Source organism: Salvia splendens, chromosome 7, assembly GCF_004379255.2.
Source record: "Salvia splendens isolate huo1 chromosome 7, SspV2, whole genome shotgun sequence".
Classification (NCBI taxonomy): Eukaryota; Viridiplantae; Streptophyta; class Magnoliopsida; order Lamiales; family Lamiaceae; genus Salvia; species Salvia splendens.
In genome coordinates this window covers 3,048,861-3,073,814 of record NC_056038.1, presented here as the reverse complement: position 1 = coordinate 3,073,814, position 24,954 = coordinate 3,048,861, and the positions used below count along the sequence as shown (strand labels likewise).

Genomic DNA, 24,954 nt, shown 5'->3' with positions numbered 1-24,954 from the left:
TTAAAACTCCCGTAGCTATTCGTAATAGACGAACGAGGGAGTCTATTAGTATTTAAAAATAAGCACATTATTGTTTGTGGATGAATTATTCCCTATCTTCACATGGACGCTTCTACGAGTAAGTTCAACGGCGTCAGGAACTCATCAATTCACGTGAAATATAAAACGTGGAAGGATAACTTCTCTATTACCAAACAGATATAGCAATCGAACTTTATCCCCTTCACTAAGTCCAATTTTTATTTAAATACCAAATAGTATTACATATATCGACCTATATCAAAGATTTATATAGCCAGTTTACACATCAGTGTGTGTAGTGTGTGAAGAGAAGCAACATGGCATCCATTTCAAAACCCAAACCCCACGCGGTGTGCATACCCTACCCGGCGCAGGGGCACATCAACCCCATGTTCAAGCTAGCCAAGCTCCTCCACCGCAGCGGCTTCCTCGTCACCTTCGTCAACACCGACCACAACCACCGCCGCCTCATCCGCTCCCACGGCGCCGCCTCCGTGTCCGGCCTCCCGGGGTTCCGCTTCGAGGCCATCCCCGACGGCCTCCAGCCCTCCGACGCCGACGCCACGCAGGACCTCGCGGCGCTCTGCGTCTCCATCCCCACCGCCTGCTTAGAGCCCTTCTGCGACCTCATCGAGAAGCTCAACGCCTCCGCGGCCGCGCCGGTGAGCTGCATCGTCTCCGACGGCGTGATGAGCTTCACGCTCAAGGCGGCGGAGCGCTTCGGGCTGCCGGAGGTCATGTTTTGGAGCGCTAGCGCTTGCGGTCTCTTGGGGTATATGCACTATAAGGATCTTATTCACAAGGGATACATTCCTCTTCAAGGTAATTCATTCTTCAATTCCTTTATTTTTTAATATTTCTAACTCTTTATAAATTTAATTTATTCTGTATAAAATATCAATGGTTCATGATTTTTTTTGATGATATATATTTCCAATAGTTGAAGTACGTATTTTATGATGAAGCAAAAATCATTTGAGATTTTAGTCATCACATATTTGGGTATTAACAGCGGAAATTTTTTCAAGCGATATCTTTCTGTCGTCAATCCACTGGTAAAAATCAATGGCGTAAAAAACTTTAATTGCTGCTACTGTTTTAGTTACAAAATTTGCAACGGCGTCAATCCGCTGATAAGTCATTTTACTGATAGGTTTATTTAATAGTGTAAATTTTCATGGTAATTTGCTTTTTTTAGTGTGTAGATTTCGAATAAGAATAATTTAAGGGTGAAATCATATGTAAATAATATAGAGGGGAAAATGTGTATAAACTTTTATTCAAACGGACACTACTTCAATTAATTAATTTCTGTCACAGCATATAATAGTAAGATAAAAAGCATGGAGATCTTCAAGAGGTGCAAACATGTGGGCTGTGCCTGTGGCATTATTTCAATGTATAGAATATGCATATTCTTGGAAGCTAGCCCATTAATTGTTTCATTTGTTAAGTAAAAATATTGTTGTTTAATTATTAAATGCATTAATTTGGAAACTTCATGCGTTGTATATGGGGTATATTTTACTACAATTGCACGTTCATAGAGTTGAAAATCTATTATAATAAATGAACTGAGTACAACGCTAAGGACGTGCTGAATAATAAATGTGTACTTCTAAATGTTTCTATAGATATTGATCTATTTGAAGGATCAAACTTAAAAAAAAAGTTAATAGTCAATAAGTTTGATCGAATTGTATTTTGAATAAGTTTTTAAAATAGAATATTAAGTTACGAAGTTTTGATTTTTTTGATTTTTCTATTTTTTTGATTTTTCTTTCTTTTCTTATTTAATGAAACAACATTGTCTTGAACATTATTGAAAAATGTCCTTTTATATAAGGATGTGAGACATGTGACACTTGAAATATATTGAAACTTATAGTCTGATTTCAAATTTACGTATTGTCTAATTCTACAAGACTTTGTTTTGGTTGATTTACATAGATATGAGCCAAATGACGAACGGATACCTAGAAACAAGAATCGAGTGGATACCAGGAATGAAAAACATAAGACTCGCCGACATCCCAACTTTCATCAGAACCACAAACATCGACGACATATACCTCAATTTCATGATGCAAGAAACCGCCGCCATGCCGAGAGCCAAAGCCTTGATCATCAACACCTTCTCCGCCTTCGAGCGCGACGCCCTCGCCGCTCTCTCCTCCTCCTTCCCCAAAATCTACACCATCGGCCCTCTCCACCTCACGCCAGACGACACCAACGCCCACGACCAACCCTTCACCTCCAGCCTATGGAAAGAGGAGGCCGAATGCATCGCTTGGCTCGACACCATGGCGCCCGCCTCCGTTGTCTACGTGAACTTCGGCAGCATCACAGTCGTTACTGCAAATCAAATGACTGAGTTCGCATGGGGGCTAGCCAATAGCAAGAAGCCCTTCCTGTGGATCATTCGCCCGGATATCGTATCCGGTGAGGCCGCCATGCTGCCTCCTGAGTTCCTGACGGAGACCAAGGACAATGTATAATATTACTGCCTGATTTTAATTTGCTGATATTACTAGCGGATTAAATTTGCTACTAACAAATATTTTTTTGTAGTGCATGATGGTGAGCTGGTGCCCGCAGGAGGAGGTGCTGAAGCACCCTGCGGTAGGGGGGTTTCTGACGCACGGGGGGTGGAACTCGACTCTGGAGAGCGTTGTGGGCGGGGTGCCTGTAATATTCTGGCCGTTTTTTGCGGAGCAGCAGACGAATTGTCGGTATGGGTGCGTGGAGTGGGGGATAGGAATGGAGATAGATAATGATGTGAAGAGAGATGAGGTGGAGTTGTTGGTGAGGGAGATGATGATGGATGGGGAGAAGTGGAAGGAGATGAGGAAGAATGTTGTGGAGTGGAAGAGGAATGCGGAGGAGTCTGTTGCGGTTGATGGCTCTTCGTTTCTGGATTTTAAGAGATTGATTGAGGAGGAGCTCTCGGTTTAGTATCTTTGCTTTGGTTTGGTTTGGTTTGGTTTCATTGTGGTTGTGATTTTCAACTCTCTACGCGATATTTGAAATAAACTATCAACATTTATCATCCAATATATGGATTAGGATATTTGGTTTCATTTGAAAATTAGAGTTGGAATTACATTATTAAAAAAATTGTTTTAGTTTAGCTCAATAATGAAAGTTGTGGTTGGGATGAAATTTGAGTAAGTGACTAAGTGGCGTTTGATTAAATTTAAAGTTATTTAGTTTAATTTTAAAGTTATTTTATGGAGTATATATTGTTAATTACTCATTGTGTTCGAACCTACAACTCCAATTTTATAAATCCGTCATAAATTAAAAATGAGATTAATGTGGTCTTGGCTCCTCAAAGGTATGCATCTCATTTGCTCTCTTTGAAACGTTAACTCATTCTTAGAAAAAAATTTTCTCATTAATGTATTTATTGCAAGTAGTATAGTATTTATATTAGAGGAAGTTGCGAGTTGAATATATTTATTGCAATCCAGACTTTGGCCTAAGCACGAGTTTACTCAATTGACCACTAATATTTCAAAATTGTGACACGTATTTTCCCCAAATTCTACGCCTAAAAGACTAAACCGGTAATAGTAAAACAATAGGCGCGTTTTCAAGAGCTTAAAACCCTAATTTCCGTCCCCGTCGCCGTCTTCGTCCTCCACCGATGGAAACCACGGCGCCGCCGCCGGAGTCCACCACCACCATCCCTATACCCACAGACGGTGATGCGCCTCCTGACCCAGTCGCTTCTCATGCCGATCCCAAATCCAGTTCCGAACCAATGGAAACCAACGATTCCACCACCGGCGCCGAACCAGTGGAAACCAACGATTCCGGAAACAATCCGGGCCCCGAGCCCCCGGCCCAGCCCGAAACCCAACCGCGCAAGAGACGACGTCGTCGCAAGAAGATCTTCACTGACATGATTTCCTCGACGGCTTCGCGCCTGCGCGTTCTCCGCCCCCACACGAAGCCTTCCGCCGCCTCCGCCTCCGCTGCCGACGAAGACGACGATGCCGATGCTCTGACCGGCTACCTCCGCAAGCGGAGGGGTTCTTCCGATCTCTCTAAGGAGGTCGACATCGAAGCCCTAATTGCAATCTCCGTAGGGTTTCCCGTCGATACGCTGACGGAGGAAGAAATTGAGGCGAACGTCGTTCCGCAAATCGGCGGCTCGGAGCAGGCCAACTACATCATCGTGCGCAACCACATTCTCGCCCGCTGGCGCTCGAACGTCGCCGTTTGGCTCACCAGGGACCAGGTGCTGGAGTCCATACGCGTCGAGCACAAAAACCTTGTGAATTCCGCCTACAACTTCCTCCTCCACTACGGATACATCAATTTCGGTATCGCCTCAGCGATCAGGGATGTAAAGAGCAAGTCTTCGGATGAATTGCCGCTGGGAAGCGTGATCGTGATTGGCGCGGGCCTATCCGGTTTGGTCGCCGCTAGGCAGCTGATTTTCCTAGGCTTCAAGGTTGTCGTTCTTGAGGGCAGGGCCCGGCCCGGGGGTAGAGTTCGGACTAAGAGAATGAGCGGAAGTGATGGAAGTGTTGTTGGCGCTGCGGATTTAGGTGGGAGCGTGTTAACCGGAATCAATGGGAATCCGTTGGGTGTTTTGGCGCGCCAGCTTGGATTGCCACTTCATAAGGTGAGGGATATATGCCCCTTGTACTTACCTAATGGAAGAATGGTTAATTCTGATGTTGATTCGAAAGTGGAGAGCTCGTTTAATAAGTTGCTGGATAGGGTTTGTAAGCTTAGGCAGGGGATCATGGAGGAAATTAGGAGCGTGGATATTTCGTTGGGGACGGCATTGGAGGCGTTTAGGCATGTGTATAATGTAGCTGAGGAGCCATTGGAGAGGATGTTATTGGATTGGCATTTGGCGAATCTTGAGTATGCCAATGCCACTCTGTTGTCGAATTTGTCAATGGCTTTCTGGGATCAGGACGATCCCTATGAAATGGGTGGCGATCATTGTTTCATACCTGGGGGGAATGGGAGGCTTGTTAGAGCTTTGGCTGAGGACCTTCCGATCTTTTATGAACGGCCAGTTAGTTCTGTGAGATACGGCAGTGATGGGGTTATGGTATATGCCGGAGGGCAAGAGTATCAAGGTGACATGGTGCTTTGCACAGTCCCGCTAGGAGTGCTTAAGAGAGGGACAATTGATTTTGAGCCGGAGCTTCCTCAACGAAAAATGGATGCAATTGATAGATTAGGTTTTGGGTTGTTGAACAAAGTTGCCATTTTGTTCCCATATGATTTTTGGGGTGGAGAGATTGATACCTTTGGGCATTTGACCGAGGATCCTAGTATGAGAGGCGAATACTTTCTTTTTTATAGTTATTGTGCTGTGGCCGGTGGGCCGCTCCTTATTGCTCTTGTGGCCGGAGAAGCTGCTGTTAAGTTTGAAAAGAGTTCCGCGGTTGAATCTGTGAACAAAGTGTTGGATATATTGAAGGGCATTTTCAGCCCTAAAGGAATTGCAGTTCCAGATCCAATTCAGGCAGTTTGTACTCGTTGGGGTCAGGATCAGTTTTCGTACGGATCGTATTCTTATGTTGCAGTTGGTGCTTCAGGGGATGATTACGATATCCTTGCAGAGAGCGTTGCAGATAGAGTTTTCTTTGCTGGAGAAGCGACTAACAAGCAGTATCCAGCCACAATGCATGGAGCTTTTCTCAGCGGGATGAGGGAGGCCGCACATATAATGAGGGTGACGAGGAGAAGATCAGTCGCTTCTGCCGCAGGAGCTAGAGTGAATACCACGAATCACGAAAGCAACAGTGTTGATCCACTGTTTGAGAGCCCTGACCTTGCATTTGGCTGCTTTGCTGTTGTGTTCGATCCACAGTCAACAGATATGGAATCTGATGCTTTGTTACGAGTTTCAGTGAGGAGTGGTAATTCAGATTCGGATTATATCCATCTGTATGGGCTGCTCCAGAGGAAGCAGGCTGTCGAGCTGAATGGCTTGGAAGACGATGTAAAGAGGGGGGAGACGTTGGCTCACGGATTCAAGACGAGGTTGGTCGGAATAAGCAGCTTGTGCAACGCTGCTGAGTCTCTTATCAGGAGAATAAAGGCAGTGAAATCTACTCCAAATTAGACTGTATAATTGATTCTTGATTTTTAGGAAGTTGTACCATTCTTCAACTCTTTGGGTGTATACTTTTTCTAATTTTAGACGCAACTGTAGTGTTGAAGAAATTGCTCCATGGGAGCTCAAGTTTAACTTTTTTTCTACTGTATAACATCTACAAATTGTGGAATGAAATGATTTGTTTTGTGTATCACGAGAAGTTATGTGACATAAGTAGACTTGGCTCGGATTTTGAAAAATCTAATAAAAAGTGGGTAGAAAAAGCTAATTGAGTGTAAGTGAGATAAGTTAGTAAAATAGTGGAATATAAGGTCAATTGTCAAAAGTATTAAAAAGTAAATGAGACATTCAATTGTGGATAGACGAAAATGAAATTTGAGATCCTTAATCGTGGATGAACGGATGTAATACAACTTAGCAAGCCAACATTTTCCTTAAGGGAATCTGATTCTTCTTTATAAAGCCATAATCTCATCCAACGACAAAGAATCAAGTCCCCATTATCACACATTAAACAATCCAAAAGAAATCTTCTGCTTAACATGATATATTCTTGTCTTGAGCATAACAAAGCAAGGCTTCATTCAGACAAACATCATGGCCGAATCAAAGGGGCTCTTCTTCACTCGCCGCCAGAAAAACTCAGGCGCCGGAGGCCACACCTTGTCGCCTGCCCCGATCACCCTGAGACAGGCGGCGAGGGGGAAGAGGGCTCTTCTTTGCTGCATCAGCTACAAGAAGAAGAAGTTCGAACTCAAGGGAACTATACATGACATGAAGAACATGAGAGATCTTCTAATCCACCAATTCCATTTCCCTCCTGAATCCATCCTCATTCTTGCAGGTCAAAATTTCTTAGTATTTTACTTTTCTATAGTTACGTCGCAAAAATTCTTTTTTTGTTTTATTCCATAAAAGGGAAACATGACAATACTAATGGCATATTTAAAGATATTTGTTTTCCCATTTTTACTTATCTATTGTTACGTTGCCAAATTCGGGTTTTGGATGATTTTAGAAAAAAGAAAAAAAAAGTTTCCTGGACGAGAACATTTTTTTTATTGTATAAAAGGAAAACACGACAATACTAATGGCGAATTTAAAGAGAAATTTAAAATTTGTAGAAAAAGAGGCATACCTTGAGCCAACGAGGAAGAACATAGAGGATAGTTTCGGGTGGCTGATGAGAGGGATTGAAGAGGGAGACTCGTTGGTGTTCTACTTCTCCGGTCATGGACTCCGGCAGCGCGGTATCCACGGCGACGAGATCGACGGCTTCGATGAGACTATATGTCCGTTGGATTTTGAGAGCAACGGCATGATTTTCGATAACTATATTAATGAGACTTTGGTTAATCCGTTGATCAAAGGTGTAACTCTCCACGCCGTTGTTGATTCTTGCCACAGTGGAACGGTTCTAGACTTGCCACTCGTCTACAACATAAACACGTAACAACTTCGATTGATACTTAATATTTATAGATTAAATGAGTTCAATTTCTTGATATGTTTCTTTTATTTGGTTCGTAACAAATAACTTTTTTGTTTGTTTGTTAGGAATAAATGGGATGACAATAGTCCTGAGGAAGGAAGGAATGCATTTAAAGGCACAAGTGGTGGAAAAGCCATATGCTTTAGTGCATGTGAAGATTATCAACAGGCTGCAGATACAACAGTTTGTATTCTCTTTCCGATGATGATCGTAAAACGAAAATACGAGATGTAACATGAAAATGTCAGTCTGCCCGCCCGGCAGCAGGGTCAGAGTATCATAAAATTTATTTATTTTCATTTATTCACTAAATGCCTCTTCTCAAATTCTCAAAATTTCCTGGCTCTGACAGGCTTTCTCGACGGACAAGAACAGGACGGGGGCGATGACATACACCTTCATAAAAGCAGTAAAAGCAGCGGTGACGAGCAACAGGAAGATCAGCTACAGAGAGATACTTCTGCAAATGCACGAATCCCTCAAGAAAGAGGATCACAGCGGAGGATGCGCCCGGGCCCGCCTCCGACGTGTCTTCACTCGCAAAATCTTGCAGGTATAGAAGCAAAGTCATTCTGCAAATAGTTAGCGAAATTCTGATAGAGATATGTTTAACAGGATCCTCTGCTGTCGTCTTCTGAAGAATTCGACGCCAACACAGAGTTCAAGCTCTGATCAGTTTGTCGTCGTCGTCGTTGTCACCATCCTTGTACCCTCACCACGACGTGGATGCTTTTGAAAACTACTGTATAAGAAGTATGTTTAAAAATGCAAGTATTTCTACTCATAATAAAGAATTCCAAAAATCTTACTATCATCAAATTCAGTCACTAGTTTACAACTGGCAAACAAAAAATACAATCAATTTGAAACCTTAAAACAAATGTCTTCATCTTCATCAATAGAGATCAAACCACAGTAGAAATGGCTGCAGCTGTATAAACCTACTTCAATTATTACACCAATATACTGTAGTCTCTTGCAAATTACGCGACAGAAACAGAAAAATTGGAACAAATCTACACAAAAGGAAGAGAAATCAAGCAAATACGTTGATATCACACGGGAGGGGCGTGATGAATTAGGCAGCAGAATCGTCTGAATATGAATCTTTCTGTTGGATAATGGATGGTATCGCACAATGTACAAAAACCACGAGGCTAGAAGCGTACAACGATGCAGGAGATGTCGTCTTTGCTCTCTCTGTGCAGTGCCTCGTTCACTAGCTGCTTCGCTGCCTTCTGGGGGTCTTTGATCTTCTTCACGATGTCGACTGCCTCTTGATTGGAGATCACCTGCAAGGAGGAAATTTGTGGGCGTTAGTGAGCCCGTCGGTGAGGAGTGGAGGTAAGCAGATGATGGCATAGAGGTGAGGCAGAGAAAAAATCGAACCTTCCATATACCGTCACTAGCAAGAATGAGAAAATCAGTTTCAGCGTCTATCTCAGCATTCGTGATGTCAGGGTCGGATCGCAAGTGTGTCTTCAAGTTCTTGTCTCCAAAAGCACGAGATACGGCCAACTGACCATCTACTCGGGCAACGTCTCCTGTTTACGCGCGTAATAACGTCATCATTTCAAGATTTAGTTTTTAACACGTGGTCGGATATAAAAGCAGCATCAGAAAATGAAATTGGCAAAACAAACACCAAACAAGTGATATTTGCCAATTTGAGACACGTGTACGAATTCTCACCTGGCATATTCGAGACAAATCCGCCTCTGTTTTCAATGCTTCCTCGCTCGGTGTTGGGCTCGTGATCAACGGTCATTTGTATAGCCTGGCCCCTCCTGGAAAGCACGCCTCGTGAATCTCCAACATTAGCCACCCACAAGTGTCTGCCATCGATCAAAATTGCAGTCACGGCAGTGGACCCACCCCTACCAAGGTCAGGGTTGTGAGACAGAATGGCTTCATCTGTTCTCTCATAAGCTTTAGCAATAGACCTCAGAGGATCCCTCCAAAAGTCCTCCTGATAACATTCGTCGAATTGATTAAATTCTGATAACAAACGAAAAGAGCTAAAGGAGAAAGTTTTGGCGACAAAAAAATAAATCCTATATTGTCATAGATAAGTATACGGTGCGTTTTAATACTGCAAGTTTAAGGAGAATTTTCCCACAACCATCTAGCTAGATTACTATAAATGTCAACTTTTGTATTTGAAGTAGTTTTATGTTGCACTCTACGCAAAAGAAAAGGAATTGGTTTAGCATACGAGCAAACTGTAGTTCATAGATGAGTCAGTCGATTTTAACTGGAGAGCACAACCAATCAACTGGTTGGACTTCTCAAATTTTTTGGTTGTGTGACTTCAAAGAAGAAAGGTTTTGCACTTTTGCTAAGGGTGTCATGGATTACGATTCAGTAAATTCGATTAACAGAAAAAAGATATGAATCATCTGATGCACTAATAATATCGCATCGAAAGATTCCATAACTCTACTTCAAGGCCAAATCACAAAAGTCCTACAGTGAATATCCAATACCTATATAGATCGAGAGTAGCAAATGTAAACACGAGAACATTTATGTCATGCAGCGACACGACTAACCTCCTTAATTATATTTGAAAATAAATGCTTTTGTAAGTAAGCGGGCACGCTATCTCCCATATGTCCGTCAAAGATACCAAACAGTCCGAGTTCATGACCTTGGGACTGTTCAAATTTAGCAACATGGAAATCTTCCATGGGATGATTTGCTTTACCCTTTTCCAAACTGAATCCGAACTTGACATGGCTCCGGCTGCCACTTCCCTTGCCGGAGCCACCTGTTGAACTCCCTCCTGAGTGCTATAGAAAAAGAAGTAGTCAGCTACAGAAAACACCAATGGTTTTTAAATTAATCAACATACATTGATCACACCCCCGTGATTATAAAGGGCAGTCGAGAACAACCATACAATACACGACGAGATTAATTATGTGAATCATCAGAAAAAGCGTACGACTCTGAAAATGTTACGGATTGCTGAGAATAAAACATATAAAACAGCATATTCGATACACATTCATGTCGGATAACACATCAAGGCTCGATTTTTGTGTGCTTTAACATATAAACACCACAAGCCATAGCTCCTAAAACTCCTATTAAAAGCAAATGCACAAGCAAAACCATGAGGCAAGTTAAGACATAAGCTCCCCACACAAATATAAATTATAAACTATAAACACATGAATTGTTGATTCAACATCAAGAATTCAAAACCCATTAAATCTCAAACAAGGTAATAATAGCAACAACTGTATAAACTCACCTGTTTAAAACAGCAGAGACTATCCATTTCTCAAACTAGCATGCACCCTTTCAAATCAATAGTGAGAATCCACAGCCTGCATCATTGCAAAACAGATAAAGATAAGTAAAATCATGATCAGAAACAATCAAACAACAAAATCCATCAAGATTCAAACTTTTCTCTTCATCCCACCACATCGCAAAATGGGCATCATCAAGATTTCAACTTACCGATCTACAGCTCCCAAATTCAAGAAGTCGAGACGCAGACAATGAAACGGAAACTTGGGCTTCTGATTTCTTGAGGAAAAACGGGGCCAGGGATTCGCTGGAGTGCAGGCAAGAATGGCTGCCAACACGCTTTAGCCCTCTTCCCCCCTTTGTTGACTTTGATGTATTGATTTTCTTTTTTTCCCCTTTTCGGTTCGATTTTTATAGTAACAAGCGAGTGAAAAAAGGTTATTGGATTTTCCACGGTTACTGAAATCAGGTTTATGAAATTAATTTAACTTTGGTCAACGTCTCCTTCAAATTCACTAATTCGTTTTTGTTTTGACTCTACTTTGTTTCTTACTCCTCAAACATGACTATTTATTACCATCATTAATTAATTTTCATATGAAGTCCTGTCCGAAAATTTCCTAACAAGAAAAAAAAACATTTCTTGGTAATCATTATTCCATTTTGTTTTCAATCATGAGAGTTTCAGGTTAATAATGCAAATTGATATGATGCGAAAGATGTTAATACAGTATTGAAAGCTTTTAGGTTCAATCTCATTTGCATATTGAGGAAAAGTTACTAAAAAAGAAATGGATTATTTTTATATAACGTACCAATGTTAATCTCAGGTTAATGTATATTTCTCTTAGTAATATAATGATTCTATATTTATAATAATGTAATGATTTAATTAATATTGCATATGCATTGTATACTTTTGAAAAAAATATTTGGCGCATATCATTATCGATGGTACTAATAAATAAATATTTAGTGCACATCAAAATTTAATGAATTATGAAACCTAGCTGACTTGTCTAAATATTAGTAGTACTAATAAATGGTGCATTCATTGCAAACCAATTATGAGAGTTGAATAGATTTGGTTATTAGTAATAATGATAAATGGCATTTAATCACATTTTTTGTTGACTTTTTTATTAGATTTATATTACCTTCGTCCCTGTCAAATGGTCATATTTTTTTCATTTATATCATCCATCAAAATTATTCTATATCTTATCATGGTAAGTTTTTCTCCCAAGTTTCATTTTCTAATAACAATACTTCAACCATTTTTCTCTATATATCTTTCTCACTTACCAATTTTACATTAAAACTCATATAGTCTACTATTATGATCATTTTTTGTGACGGAATTAGTAATTTTTAAATTGGAATATTGTTATAGGACTAATCTAACAAAAAGTTAGAAAGGTGAATTTAAAAAAGTTTTCAAACGCAATTTATTCCTAAGATGAAAACTCGTACATTGTTAATAAAAAAAATGTATATTCGTTAAAAAAAATGTAGAAATTGTATCTGAGCTTTTGAGAAGGTAAAAAAGAAATATTATAACTGCAAATCTATGAGATTATCAAAATTAAAGATGCTTAGATTTTTTTATTTTTTTTGGAAAATACACAAAATTTAGTATTTTGGTTAAGAATTGTAAATGTACCAATTAATTTTAGTTGAATTAATTAGAATTAATTTAAGACCCGGATTATAGTTGGCCAGCAAGTAAAGAAAACAATATTCCCTCGTCTCACTTAAAAAGTTAAAAGTGATATATTTTTCTTTTAGTGATATTCCCTTCAGAGGAGTAACACATTTTATAATGGAAACACCACTCTCGTCTTTATGGAATATCCCATTGACCATATGAGTAGTTTGTATGTGATAAATTGGTTGAAGTAATACAAAAATATTAAGAGCATCGGCAATCGGTGGAAGGCAGTTTGCGTTGCTGGTTAGGTCGCCGCGTGGGCAGACGAGAGAGGGGTGGACTTGATCTGTAACACCCCTTACTCGTTTTACGAAAACGAATAATTGGTGTCACATTTTTTATACGCTCAACTTTAACTTTCTATCTGTATGTTTTTGTTTGTTTTTTTTCACATAACCAGACACACACTAATACATACTTAGCAACATGCTACAACAAAAATAATCTATCCAACTATATATATTTATAAAACCTCAACTAAGCATGCCACTTATACCACTTCAACTTTATCGACAAAAGAGATAGTAACTTGACACGCGCAGCTACCCTACTAGCGAGATCTCTCGCTACTATACTCTGCAAAGGGAGAAGAAAGGGGAGTGTGCTTAAGCTCGTAGTGTAACTGCATTCCAAAATATAATGCCTAAGATTTCAACTTATAACGCTATCACAAAACAATCACTTTATTACCTGGAATGTTGTATACATGTATTCATATTTACCTCTCAATCTGATATCAATCAATATTACCAATTTTTATAATAAAAATTTCATCAAATCATGTAACAAACATAATCATAATCGTCTTTCATATCGAGCCATTGAAGCATCAAACTATACTTTCGATAATAATATATTACCTGTCGGATTCATCATCATATAACATATCATCCTCCAGTCAACTTTATCACTTTCTTTCATCAATCAATAAGGCATTTACCTTGAGTCATTCATAACATATTGATAATTTCTTTAGCACATATCATTCTCAAATAAACAACCCCTTAGCCCCCAAAGAATACCCTCAAATCAAACAACTAATACTCCCTCCGTCCCATGTTACTTGCACTATTGCTTTTCGGCTCGTCACAAACTCCTTACACTATTTATAGTTTAAGTTAGAATTAATACATTTAATTAATATGTTAGTTTAAGTTAAGAGCTCCTTTATTAAGTGATGTCTCATTACACTTAAAATTCTAATTTAATTACACTAAAAAATCAACATATTATCTCCAAATATGATATCTTTATATAACTATTATACTTGTAAATTATAGCATAACTCCAATTGCATAATTTCATAATCAATTTACACAAATTCATTACAAATACAAAATTCTCAATTTTTAAGAACCCTAAATTTCAGTTCCTAGATAATCCACACTCAAAATCTGTTTTCATATATTAATCAAGCTATAATTACGTTCTATATTCTTGTTCTATCACCAAATCTCAAAGAATATTCAAAATTCATGCCACAAGTATAAAGGTGTGGTTCTATTATCACTCCATCAATAACCTAGAATGAGGTCTTATCAATTCTTCACAATTACTAGTTCTAGGAGAGAAAACAACAAGATATAACGTAATTCTAACCTCAATTACTCAACAATTTCGAATTACCTCAATTACTAGTTCTTCATTCTTACCTTTCCTCATTTTCATTTCATTTCCATTCTTTTTTTACTTCCATTTACTAAACGAACACCCAACTTGTGTTCTCCTAATTTTAATTAAAGCAACAACATGTTTCTATATATAAATATATATGAACTATTACCTAAAGGAAAATGATCAATACAAAACTTGATCTCAATACAAAATCCAGACCAAATCCTGACCATGAGATTTGATAATCCGATGGTCAATAATTAAACAAAAACACGGAGGGTCATTGTAAAGCAGTTTTAGGTCATATTATAAACTTTGGGTTTGAGGTCATGTTAAGATCATTTCATGTCATCCTTACTATAATGACGTAAAAATAAGCTTACAATGACCTAAAAATGACTTTTGTATGCTTGGTTCTGCATTTTTGTATTAAGAATGCGTTTGCATAGATCAAAACTCATTACCTAAAACTATAACTTTAATCTCTAATTCTAACTTCTAATTCTTAGGAGAGAGTTAGCGTGGAGAGAGAGATGAGAGTTGAGGAGAGAGAGATAACTTAATCCTCTTTCTAATTTAACTTTGGGATATTACAAATACGTTTGGTCTTCATATTGTGCAATTTCCCGTCAATTTGTCGAATAATTTCCATATCGAATTAGTTGAAAAGAAATCCTGATTCTTTGATTTTCTAATAAAAAATCAATTTTCATCTAGGGTCATTTTTGAGATGTTACATGATCCTTCTTTGGAAACTTGATGATTTTGTTTATTCTTTTGTTTTAATTTGCCCATGGAATTGACTCCCATGATTTAGCCTCATGAATTAGCTGAATTTTAGCTCTATTAAGTTGTGAAATGGTAGTCTAGTTTATAGATTATTTTGATCCTAATTTATAATTTGTGTAATATTAAACAAAACTTGGATGGAATTAAAGTTGGAGCTTGAATGGATACTGTAGGAATCGTAAGTTTAAAATTGTATAAGTTGGGTAATTTTGTCTAATTTGATTGTGTATGCCCAAGTTGAACTTGTTTATGTATAAATTGTGAGTTAGGATATTATGTTTGAACTTTGAACCAAGAAAGAGAAAAAAATATATATATCTAATCCTATGCTATACATTGCTGAGATTTTGGAATCATTGTTTTGTTTCTTCAGTTAATTACCTAAGTTGACATTGTATTTAAACTAATTTAGGTACTATGGTTTAATAATTTGATAGAATAATAGTTAGTAAATTCCTTACTGATGAATTTTGGTATTAAGTTCCAAAATTTAAATCTTGTTGGTACTTGATAATTTAATTTTAGGCTATAATTGTTACTTAGTGATTTTAGAATACTGGAATAAAATGGTTGAATTAAAACCTTTTATTATAAAGAACAAGAACAATTAAGGGTTAAAAAAAGGAAAATGATGTCTACCAATATACATATTTATTGGAAGAGATAAGAATAGTTCAATTAGATTTATTAAGAGAACATAAAGTATATCAAAAGGTTATATATGTAAATTGGTTTGAACATTAACTCACTGTGTGACCAGCCATAATATGACCAAAGAGCTTTATCGAAAATGATTATAGACATTCTACGACATAGAGATGTGTGCATATTATATATACAAACTCAAGAACTACACATACTAATACACTGATGTCTTTCTGTAGTTAGAGGGACTACAATGTATGCACTTACTCGAAGGCAAGAGACATGAAAGTGTCGTCGTCCAATAGACTGGAAATGTCGAGCAGATCCTCGTCCGCGCTCATCATTTCTGGGAACATCGATGACATATCCGAACCATCCTGCTCAACACAAACACTCAGTATTTCAGCAAGATCATTAGCAGCCATAGAAAATGAGGTTTTCTTAATTTCGACCAAATCACCACTGATAACAATCAACAATTTTTTCAACCTAAATAGTTGAGTCAATAAGCATTTCACATTGTACTTATATGCTTTTCTCACTCATCAATCAAGTTCAAGTTATAACCACCTGATTTTCACGGAACCCTTCAGCAGCAGTTAGAAGCCTACGATACTGAGCTCGCCCTTCTGGATTTTGAGCCATGGATTGGACCCTTGCTAGTGCTTTTTGCATCCTTTCTTCAGTTTGTTTTCTTCCTTCCTTTAGAACGTCATAATCATCTTCTGGCACTGGCACTGGCAAAGGCAAGCTGCACTGGGCATCCGGTTCTTTCTGGACTGCATCTGATCGAAATCCACGCAATCCACTTCTTTTGCGTCTCCACCGCAAAATCACCTTCTCCAATATTCCAACTGACCAGATAATGGGTTTATATTTCTTCCTCACCTGATGGCCCCTGACATGAGCCTTCAGCCGAAACCAAAGAAGCGTCAGTTCTAATGAGGATTGTTGGTACTTTTAGATTAAAATACAGCAATCTATTACGATGAGTACGTTTGTGCTTAGACCTATAATAGATACAGCAACGGTGAGTTGGTGACAGACCACTACTTCAGCATTATTTTGGAAGATTAAAGTAGCATTGTGTCATATTATTTGAAGTGACAGATATTAGCCAATGGAAAGACTAATAAGTATATTCTAAGACTATAAAAGAGACAAAACTAAGCACAGCTTGATATAAGAGAAGAAAAGCACCTGTATTTTGACAATTTTTTGACGAATTAGTAAAAATTCTTTTCTTTTCTTCCAACCACGGTACTTTTTCTGAATCTGTAAAGCAGCAGTATTGGCCATACCATCAGAATGACCAAGCCTGGATGTTTTAGCAGCTACAAGAGAAATAGCATCTGGAGTCAGCAACTCATCATCAGACTCCTGATCAATAAGCTTTTTCCTCTGAAAAGACTGAATTCGGAAAATTTGGTGTATGCGAGCTGCTGCTTGTGTGGCATTGCATACTGCAGCAAGTGAATCCTTTAGTGAAAGTGTATCTGGAACATCTGCTCCGGTTCTTGGAACTGCTAAGCGTTCTGAAACTGTCTGTATTGGTTCAAATGCAGAAACTTCTGCAGTTCCACCATCATTTACTCTAAGAGTTGAGAGGTGTGACGTCAAGGACGTCTCAGCAAGGAAGCCAGATATTCCCTTGTGGCCACTAGAAGAAGCCAGGTCTGCAGGAGTTCTACCCAGTGGGTATTCAGCTGATGGATCCGTCAGTGGTCCAGGAGATGCACCAAGAGAAACAAGGACAGCAACTACATCCTCCCTGTAAGCAAGAAGAGAAAGTGAGAAAAGTAGTCAAAACTTTAGCCTCTCCGTTTGCCAAATGTTTCTCATTTCTTTCTTCTTCTACGACACCCAACGTAATCCATAAGCACAGGATGGATGCTAGTTTTTTAACACCAAGCTATGGTTCTGAAGATCATCCACGACATATTTCAGAATTCTTATATCAAAATCAAGTTAAACATTAATTTAAGTCAAACTTCCATACATGTGTTTTACCAATAAAAAATAACCAATCATTGCAAACGAATGAAGAGTCAGAGGAGCAGTATGATATTAATAAACAATAGAAGGACAATTATCATCAGTAAAGCAAAAGAGAATATTCTGCTCAAAAAAACATAACCTCTTCTCCAGGAGAAAAGGGAATTAAATTGGAGCTGGCCATTCAGGTGAATTTTATGAGAAGTTAGGTTTCCATAAAAAAATAATTTGAGTTTTACCTGCCATAAGCTGCGGCCCAATGAAGTGCTGTAAAACCATTAACATCACGGAAATCTATGCTAACTCCTGAGACTATTATTGGCTGGATGGCCCAATCAAAACCAAGAGCAGCAGCCAGGTGCAACACATTTTGACCTCTCTCGTCAATCATTGTAAGCCCCTTACCATCATCAGCGGCACGGCTTAGAAGCCAGGAGTAAAATTTCTCTTTTAGATGCTTTTTAAGGAGCATCTCCCCAATCACCTTCAGATGTGCCCCATCATTTTCTGAAAGTTCTGCCTCCAGGTCATTCTCCTCCATCATTGAAATTATTTTATTCGTTACACTCAGTCTTTCAAATTCATTTCCACCAGAATGTATAGGACTTCCAACAGGTTCACGGTGCAATATCATCTCAAATCTCTGATAGAGATGCATCATAATAGCATTATCTCCACTTAAATTGATAGAACCAATAATTTGGTCTGGTCCAGACCTATATTCAAATTCACGCAACTCGCTGCAAGCCAACCTGTTTGAACAAGTTACATAGAAAGGGACAAGTCCCGGATTCTGTAAGGGAGCACAGCAACAAAGAATACCATCTGCTAAAAAGTCTGCCTGAACCTCCATTTCTCCAAACATAATGGACCATCTGTATCTAGAAAACTCTTCACTGCTTGTAAGAAATTTTCCAGTAATGAGGACCTGGTTGATGTCACGAAAAGATACTGTTAGCAAAGCTTGAGGGGGTACTTGGATGATGATTATAGAGATGAGGGAACAGGAACAAAATTTAAAATGGTGCTATGTTCGTAACAAGGATTGGGTATGTGAATAGTGATTGGATAACCTATTCCTCAGGAACTGGTCTCACTTCAATGTTGGGGAAGAATAAAATTAATGCCCCTCAACCATTGTAACTATCTCCATTTTTCTATTTTCCCATTTTAACCAACCACACCCTACTATGGTTTCACCTTTCAACTACCATATTGACCTAGCACAGAAATACACAATGAGAGGCAGTATTGTGTATTTCCTACTATTTAGTTTGTATTTCATATTCAAATTCACGCAACCCGCTGCAAGCCATATTAGTAGAGCAACAATATTGATATGTTGACTACACTCATAGATATGAAAGGCAAGAGCAATTTTGTGTCTTTTCATCCTAGGTATGCTTTGTTTCCTTCTATTTATTTTGTATTTCATACTTAATTTCCTTTGAAGTCCATGCATAGGTCCAACTTGTGCCATTAATAACATGACCATACTTCTGTGGAAGCTTGATAACAGAAAGAAGTACCTTTGTATCCAAAGTTGAGTAAGCCCAGCTAGGTGAAAAGTCAATAATAGTAAAAAGCTGGTCCTGCGAAACTGAAGGATTCAGTGTATGTGTATCCACTTGCAGCTGAGCTGACATAATAGGGTCATACTCGCTTCCCATACTACTCCAAGAAAGTCCATTACTTGACTGCATATCTAGATCACCTCCTTCTCCAATTTCTTTTGCAATCCACCGGGAAAAGCTGTCAACTTTCTTCAAGCTGTCCTCTGTTTGCAACCCATTAATCAGAGGCTTTCTCAAGTGGAAAGAGTAGCTTTCGCTTCCTGTTAGTGTCATTCCATCCTCCATATTTGAATTTGTTGCATTTCCAGTATCTGTATCTGAGAGGAACATTTGAATGTTTCTTTGCCCAGATTGCTCTCCTTGATCTGAAGGAAGAGATTTCTGATCAAGCAATGCATTAAGCACCTGCCAATTGTCCTGGGCAGGAAGAAAACACTGTGATTCTTGTCCATAAGCAGTCTCTCCTGTTCAAGGGCAGCATGTTAGGCAAGTCCAGTAAAAAAACATGCAATTGTTTGAATGGGTAATTGGGTATGAATCGTGTTATATACACCAATACCAGCAGCACGGTCTGGCAAAAATTCCTTCCATGTTGGAAAACCTTCTGTGATTTGAGCCCCACTTATAAAACTGCCTCCGTCATTTTTTTTAACCCCTAAAAGTGATGACTAATTCAGAGCAGAAACATTTTGATTTCCTTTACAAAAATAATCAATAAATAGAAATGAAAGCACTTTCTACTTCACCACTTTCACATAAACAGGGATGGAAATAAAACAGAAAATAAGGAGGAGAAACATGAAATAGACACCTGAATTAAAAAGTTGATTATAAGAGCTTGATTGGGCAGTATCATCAATCGATGGAGATTCCAAATATGAATGAAGTGTGTTACTTGCTTGGTGATTGCTCTCTGAAGTTCCACATAGAAAACAAGATATTAATTAAATCATCTTAATACCAAAACCGACATTCAAAGAGAGAGGGAGAGGTACCAGATTCAGCATCTTCATATGCTGAAGACAAGGTGCTGGTTGGGCTTGTTCCACGGAAAATGGAAGTTAGTGAGCTCTCATTTTCAGAATTCGGTACTACTCTGTCACTATTTCTAGCATAGCTGTTGTTTGTCTTATTACCCTGGAGAGGGTAAAAAAGAAATTTTTAGCAAAAAACTTAAAAGCTACACCTTTCGCTTTCCTAATATCTGAATTCCATTACATCAAGTTTAATATGGAAAAGAAGCCACACAGCAAAACCATGTTGAATATTTATTCTTAAATAAAACATCTGACCTTGACTTCCAAATAGTGGACAAACACTATGTGCATGAGATCCCTGCACGATTAGAAATTTTGATAAGAACTGATTGATTGCTGCAATTGGTTTAAGATATGGAAGAGTGGAGTTGATGAATGGATCAAATAACAACACCTCCCGAGTAAAGCACTAAGAAGTCAGAAGTTTTGCTAGATTTATAAAAGATACATCAAAATATGATAAATAAAATGGTGTACATATGATAACTGTGAGTTAGCAAGACTTAAGAATATGCATCAAGCCAAATAAAAACATACAAGTCCAAACAGAGCTGAGGCAAGAGGCAACAGACAACAGTTCAAGTGGCAGGGTAATAGTTCAAGATTTCAGCAAGTTTCAGTATGAAGTAGTCTCGAACAAAATGAGCTAGAGAGCCAATTCATCATCTGTGGTATACGTCATTATTAGTTAATCTAAGCTCCAGTACACCTTAAGACCATAGCTCTAGAAATCAGGTTTGATTCCATTCTTATACAGTTATACGCATACCACGATAATCATGGATCAGGTAAAAACTAGATAATTACCACCAATAGTTAGTGGTTGCTGGTTAAAACATTCACATGGCATTAGTGCTTATACATACTGTAACCTTATAGCAAGTGAATTGAGATCAAGTTCAACCTAATATGAGATTGTAAAGGCAACCAACTCCTGAAAACAGAACAATGTTGTCAAATAGCGGCTATAGCGGGGATATTGCGCTATAGCATATCAGTTTTTAATGAAAACGCTATCGCCACACCGATACGTAGCATTTTTCTGTGGCGGCCGCCATACCCGTGGCGGTCGTGGCGCCATAGCGCTACCATATCCCGCAATAGCGGTATTTTAGCCCAATTTTGACTTTTTGGTGCTAATTTTGACTTTTATTGGGCTTTTTATTTTTAATTTAATTTTGCATAGGCCCAATCAGCCCACCCCAATAATTCTAAACCCTAATTCCACAACCCCAATCTGGCGTTTTTCATCTCTACTCCTTCAGTCCTTCCACAATCTGCCACCCACCGTCGCGCCGCCGCTTGTTGCAGCCTAGCCAGCACCCTCCAGCCCCACTCAGTGACTCAGCCACCGCCCAGCCATACAGCCCCTCCTATTCACAATCTGCACCCTACAGCCCCTCCTATTCACAATCTGCACCCTACAGCCCCTCCTATTCACAATCATCCCCACTCAGTGACTCAGCCACCGCCCAGCCACTTGACGCCGCCACCCCCGCCACCAAAAATTGCATGATAGGAACAAGCTTAGTGCAACCGATGAATTTGATCCTATTATTCTCGATGATATTGATGAGTGCAATGAGTGGCTAGTTGGGGAGTTGGATGATGATGATGATGATATTGATGGTGGTAATTATTTGGTTCATGATGACGATGATACACTTGATTGGAACATGGTGTATAAGGCTTCGGGTGTTGGAGAGCCTAGGACATATACTAGGTCAAAGAAGAAGAAAGAATCTTCTACATCTAGTTCAAGTTGTCTTAGAGTTTCTAAGAAAAAAGAACCTATCATACCTAGAAAAGGGAAAGGGAAAAGGAAAAGGCTTGCGCTTGTAGATGAAGAATCGGAAGAGGAAGAATTTGAGGATAGTGTAAGTGGAGATCAAGAGGATGAAGATGAAATGGATGCCGATGATAGTGATGATGATGAGCTAGAAGACTATGTTGTGCTTGATGATTGATGTCTATTGAGCTTATCATGGTTTTATGTTTTGTTGAACACTTGAACTAAAGACTTTAATTGCTAGACTTTTATATAATTGTTTTCTATTTTATGCTTTATTACATGTTTTTAGAGTTTTTAATGTTATATTTTTATTATTTTCTAATTTTTTAAATTATATATGAATATATAAATATTATTTTATATATTTAATTAATGACCGCTATATCCCGCCATACCGATACGCTATATCCCTGTGGCATTTTTCGGGCGAACCGCCATGAACCGCTATACTGCTTTGACAACATTGAAACAGAAGAATGTTACTCCCTCCATTCCATGGTAGTTGGGTCATTTTTCCATTTTGGGACGTTTCATGATAGTTGAGTCATTTCCTCTTTTAGCAAAAAGTAACACATTTTCGGAGTCTTTATTCTCTCTACTTTTCCCTCTCTCCTACTTTATTATCTATTTATTTAAAACACTACACATCTCTTTCTTAATCTCCGTGCTGAAAAGAAATGACTCTACTACCGCGGAACGGAGGGAGTATATCATAAGTTCCGAGATTCTGATGCAATTTGTTACCATGAAACAGATATTAAACAGCATGCACTTACGTCTCAAGCAACCAGTAGCTGCGCCTCTGAAAGTTTTCATCATCCTCTCCATGTGCATAATAACAATTCAACATATCAACACTTCCGACCTAAACTTAAATGAAAATCAGCAATTAACCTGTGAACATAGATGCAATCATGCAATAAAAATATCTAGAAGCGTGTCAGCAGAACCAATTTGCAAGACAAAATGGTTAAGAAAGATTAACCCATATATGTGGTTAGTACTTGAGTACCCTATCTGCCATGCAGGGATGAGCCAGTATCAACGAAAAAATTCTTACAAAAATGACCGTCCTACATTTATCGGTCAGAGTGCAGTCCTATCTTATGGCTTACCTTCAGTTTCTCATGTGCTTCCTTGACAGTTTTCCCATCCTTTTTCTTCCTCCAGTTATGAGCATCCTTACGGAAGTATCTTAAGATCTTACGATTGAAAAGAAAAACAGAACCACCTGAAAATAACGTTCCATCTTTAGAAAATTGCTTTCTAGCTAATGTACTACTACATGATACAAGAATAAAAGACTGTCACTGAAACAAATTTTTAAGACAGACCAGAATTATTAACAAGAAAATAAAGTTCTATAACTTGCTTAGATCCAGGGACGGATCTAGCACTAAGCTAGAAGGGGCAAATGCCCCTGCTCATGTTTTACTACGAATATACATGTATAACTCACTATAGAATTTTTTAGATTAATTTTCCAGTAATTGCCCCTTTTTCAATTTTTAACATTTCTCCATGTATTTTTTTGCCCCTTCTACTATGAATTCCTGGCTCCTCCCTGCTTAGATCCTAACTTATAACATGATTCCATAAGTCAATAAGAATGCCAGATCAAAGAGAAATATAGAATAAAACTAGATAAATCAACTTCTTCGTAATCAACTTACTAAATTAACCATAAACAAAAATTATAGTATGAAGCAAACATAATACTGAGTAGATGAAGAAGACATACTAACTGGTTTGTTCGGAGCCTCAGGAGAAATATGAAACTTTTCATGGTTTCTAAGAATTTCACAAATTTCAGCAGGTCTCAGCCACCGATTTTGAGCTTCCGATAGTATCTGCTTAATATCTGGAATTTAAACATAATAAATTAGGTCTTCTACCAAACAATCAAACATATTACAGACAAAAAATTCCTTATACAGCCAGGTTGCAGTAACATACATATTTTAAAATAGAGAAAGCTGATTTGTACTCAAACATTCCAAAGTGTGCATATCAATGAAACTGGATTAAACTAAAGGATTGATTACACTACCTAAAATTTGAAATTCTCATAAATAAACTAAAGTCACGAGAATCTAGTTTTACATATGGTATAACCAGCTAGTAACAAGCAAATTCAACTTTTTCAGAAATTAAACATTAATAGCAAGTAGTAGATCCTAAAACACTTATCGATTGCTGCATCATAGTACATCATAGGTTGGGCGATACAAATCAAAGACCCAACCAAAAATGGTGAAAAATGATGCACTAACTGCGGAAGAGCTACACAGAACCAATCAAAATCTATAATATTTGCACTGGAGATCGATCAAACAGAATTAAATCCGCTAGATTAACACATAATTGACATAAAAGTATAAAACAGAAGAAATGCCCATCGCAGCCTAATTGGTACTTCCCCTCCATAAGTACTCTATCGCAACATCATAAATTCAAGCTTCAAACCAAATCTAATTTTTGTACCACTAACTAACATTAATTCAGCAAATTCGGGAACTGAAAAGGGGGAACTAGATAAATTAGAAGCGTACCCAAAAGGAACCCTAGATTATACGATCCGCTCTCAGCCATCAATCCCTAGATCGCAGAGGACAACAACTCTCGAGTCAGCTCATAATCTATGGATGGATAATCTAATATAAAATCTCCACAATATCTGTGCTGTATTATTGAGAGAGAATGAATGAATCAGACTACAATGGAATCGTTTACTCTACGAAGGTAAGCTAAAGAAAAGTCAACAACACTTGTGGTAGCCTATGGCCTCCCGACACGTGTCTAAATACAGATATTTATTGTCTTAATAGTTTTTTCTTGTGAAATAAAATTGACAAAATCTCATTAAAAATTTTCAATGGAAGGCCTTTGATTATGTATAAACTAATAAACCTGTCTTGATAATATCAAA

General features: G+C 38.2%; 5 protein-coding genes across 6 annotated transcripts; 3 read left to right on the top strand and 2 right to left on the bottom strand.

Annotated features, from left to right (window-relative positions):
• Window positions 1-338: 338 nt before the first annotated feature.
• LOC121741677 (UDP-glycosyltransferase 85A8-like) lies at window positions 339-2,976 on the top strand. Its single transcript, XM_042134554.1, has 3 exons — window positions 339-843; window positions 1,972-2,513; window positions 2,593-2,976. Exons 1-3 carry the CDS (start codon window positions 339-341, stop codon window positions 2,974-2,976), a joined length of 1,431 nt encoding a protein of 476 aa, XP_041990488.1.
• A 594-nt stretch (window positions 2,977-3,570) lies between these two features.
• On the top strand, window positions 3,571-6,305 carry LOC121742247 (lysine-specific histone demethylase 1 homolog 1-like). Its single transcript, XM_042135335.1, has one exon. It carries the CDS (start codon window positions 3,671-3,673, stop codon window positions 6,119-6,121), a length of 2,451 nt encoding a protein of 816 aa, XP_041991269.1. The 5' UTR covers window positions 3,571-3,670; the 3' UTR covers window positions 6,122-6,305.
• A 292-nt stretch (window positions 6,306-6,597) lies between these two features.
• LOC121742208 (metacaspase-1-like) lies at window positions 6,598-8,426 on the top strand. The gene is made up of 5 exons (XM_042135288.1): window positions 6,598-6,959; window positions 7,240-7,564; window positions 7,673-7,790; window positions 7,960-8,160; window positions 8,223-8,426. Exons 1-5 carry the CDS (start codon window positions 6,713-6,715, stop codon window positions 8,277-8,279), a joined length of 948 nt encoding a protein of 315 aa, XP_041991222.1. The 5' UTR covers window positions 6,598-6,712; the 3' UTR covers window positions 8,280-8,426.
• Window positions 8,386-11,252, bottom strand: LOC121742209 (probable protein phosphatase 2C 9). The gene is made up of 6 exons (XM_042135289.1): window positions 11,079-11,252; window positions 10,867-10,942; window positions 10,160-10,399; window positions 9,300-9,576; window positions 8,997-9,151; window positions 8,386-8,899 (listed from the first exon to the last, which is right to left on the bottom strand). The coding sequence occupies exons 2-6, from the start codon at window positions 10,891-10,893 to the stop codon at window positions 8,765-8,767; spliced, it is 834 nt and encodes a 277-aa protein (XP_041991223.1). The 5' UTR covers window positions 10,894-10,942; window positions 11,079-11,252; the 3' UTR covers window positions 8,386-8,764.
• A 4,400-nt stretch (window positions 11,253-15,652) lies between these two features.
• Window positions 15,653-24,743, bottom strand: LOC121741362 (calmodulin-binding transcription activator 2-like). Of its 2 annotated transcripts, XM_042134087.1 has the most exons (13): window positions 24,578-24,742; window positions 23,767-23,886; window positions 23,141-23,256; window positions 22,802-22,890; window positions 20,489-20,531; window positions 20,192-20,333; window positions 20,008-20,109; window positions 19,756-19,851; window positions 19,152-19,660; window positions 17,862-18,550; window positions 16,828-17,398; window positions 16,198-16,536; window positions 15,653-16,004 (listed from the first exon to the last, which is right to left on the bottom strand). In XM_042134087.1, exons 1-13 carry the CDS (start codon window positions 24,615-24,617, stop codon window positions 15,891-15,893), a joined length of 2,970 nt encoding a protein of 989 aa, XP_041990021.1. In that variant the 5' UTR covers window positions 24,618-24,742; the 3' UTR covers window positions 15,653-15,890. The 2 variants fall into 2 exon arrangements, with proteins under 2 accessions (XP_041990021.1, XP_041990022.1); XM_042134088.1 differs by lacking the exon at window positions 19,756-19,851 and having other exon boundaries at window positions 24,578-24,743.
• Window positions 24,744-24,954: the final 211 nt, after the last annotated feature.

What these genes read in the sequence shown, in the direction of transcription:
- LOC121742208 (XM_042135288.1), top strand. Translation starts at nt 6,713, where the DNA reads ATGGCCGAATCAAAGGGGCTCTTCTTCACTCGCCGCCAGAAAAACTCA. An exon ending in CTCGTCTACAACATAAACAC is followed by an intron (nt 7,565 to 7,672) that starts GTAACAACTTCG and finishes TTTGTTTGTTAG; the next exon opens with GAATAAATGGGATGACAATA. An exon ending in TCACTCGCAAAATCTTGCAG is followed by an intron (nt 8,161 to 8,222) that starts GTATAGAAGCAA and finishes TATGTTTAACAG; the next exon opens with GATCCTCTGCTGTCGTCTTC.
- LOC121741362 (XM_042134087.1), bottom strand. Translation starts at nt 24,617, where the DNA reads ATGGCTGAGAGCGGATCGTATAATCTAGGGTTCCTTTTGG. An exon ending in TTTGCCAGACCGTGCTGCTG is followed by an intron (nt 19,661 to 19,755) that starts GTATTGGTGTAT and finishes GCCCTTGAACAG; the next exon opens with GAGAGACTGCTTATGGACAA. An exon ending in ACTCAACTTTGGATACAAAG is followed by an intron (nt 18,551 to 19,151) that starts GTACTTCTTTCT and finishes GACATCAACCAG; the next exon opens with GTCCTCATTACTGGAAAATT.
- LOC121742209 (XM_042135289.1), bottom strand. Translation starts at nt 10,893, where the DNA reads ATGGATAGTCTCTGCTGTTTTAAACAG. An exon ending in GTCTCTGCTGTTTTAAACAG is followed by an intron (nt 10,400 to 10,866) that starts GTGAGTTTATAC and finishes CTTTTTCTATAG; the next exon opens with CACTCAGGAGGGAGTTCAAC. An exon ending in CTAGTGACGGTATATGGAAG is followed by an intron (nt 8,900 to 8,996) that starts GTTCGATTTTTT and finishes TCCTCCTTGCAG; the next exon opens with GTGATCTCCAATCAAGAGGC.
- LOC121742247 (XM_042135335.1), top strand. Translation starts at nt 3,671, where the DNA reads ATGGAAACCACGGCGCCGCCGCCGGAGTCCACCACCACCATCCCTATA.
- LOC121741677 (XM_042134554.1), top strand. Translation starts at nt 339, where the DNA reads ATGGCATCCATTTCAAAACCCAAACCCCACGCGGTGTGCATACCCTAC. An exon ending in GGGATACATTCCTCTTCAAG is followed by an intron (nt 844 to 1,971) that starts GTAATTCATTCT and finishes TGATTTACATAG; the next exon opens with ATATGAGCCAAATGACGAAC. An exon ending in TGACGGAGACCAAGGACAAT is followed by an intron (nt 2,514 to 2,592) that starts GTATAATATTAC and finishes ATTTTTTTGTAG; the next exon opens with TGCATGATGGTGAGCTGGTG.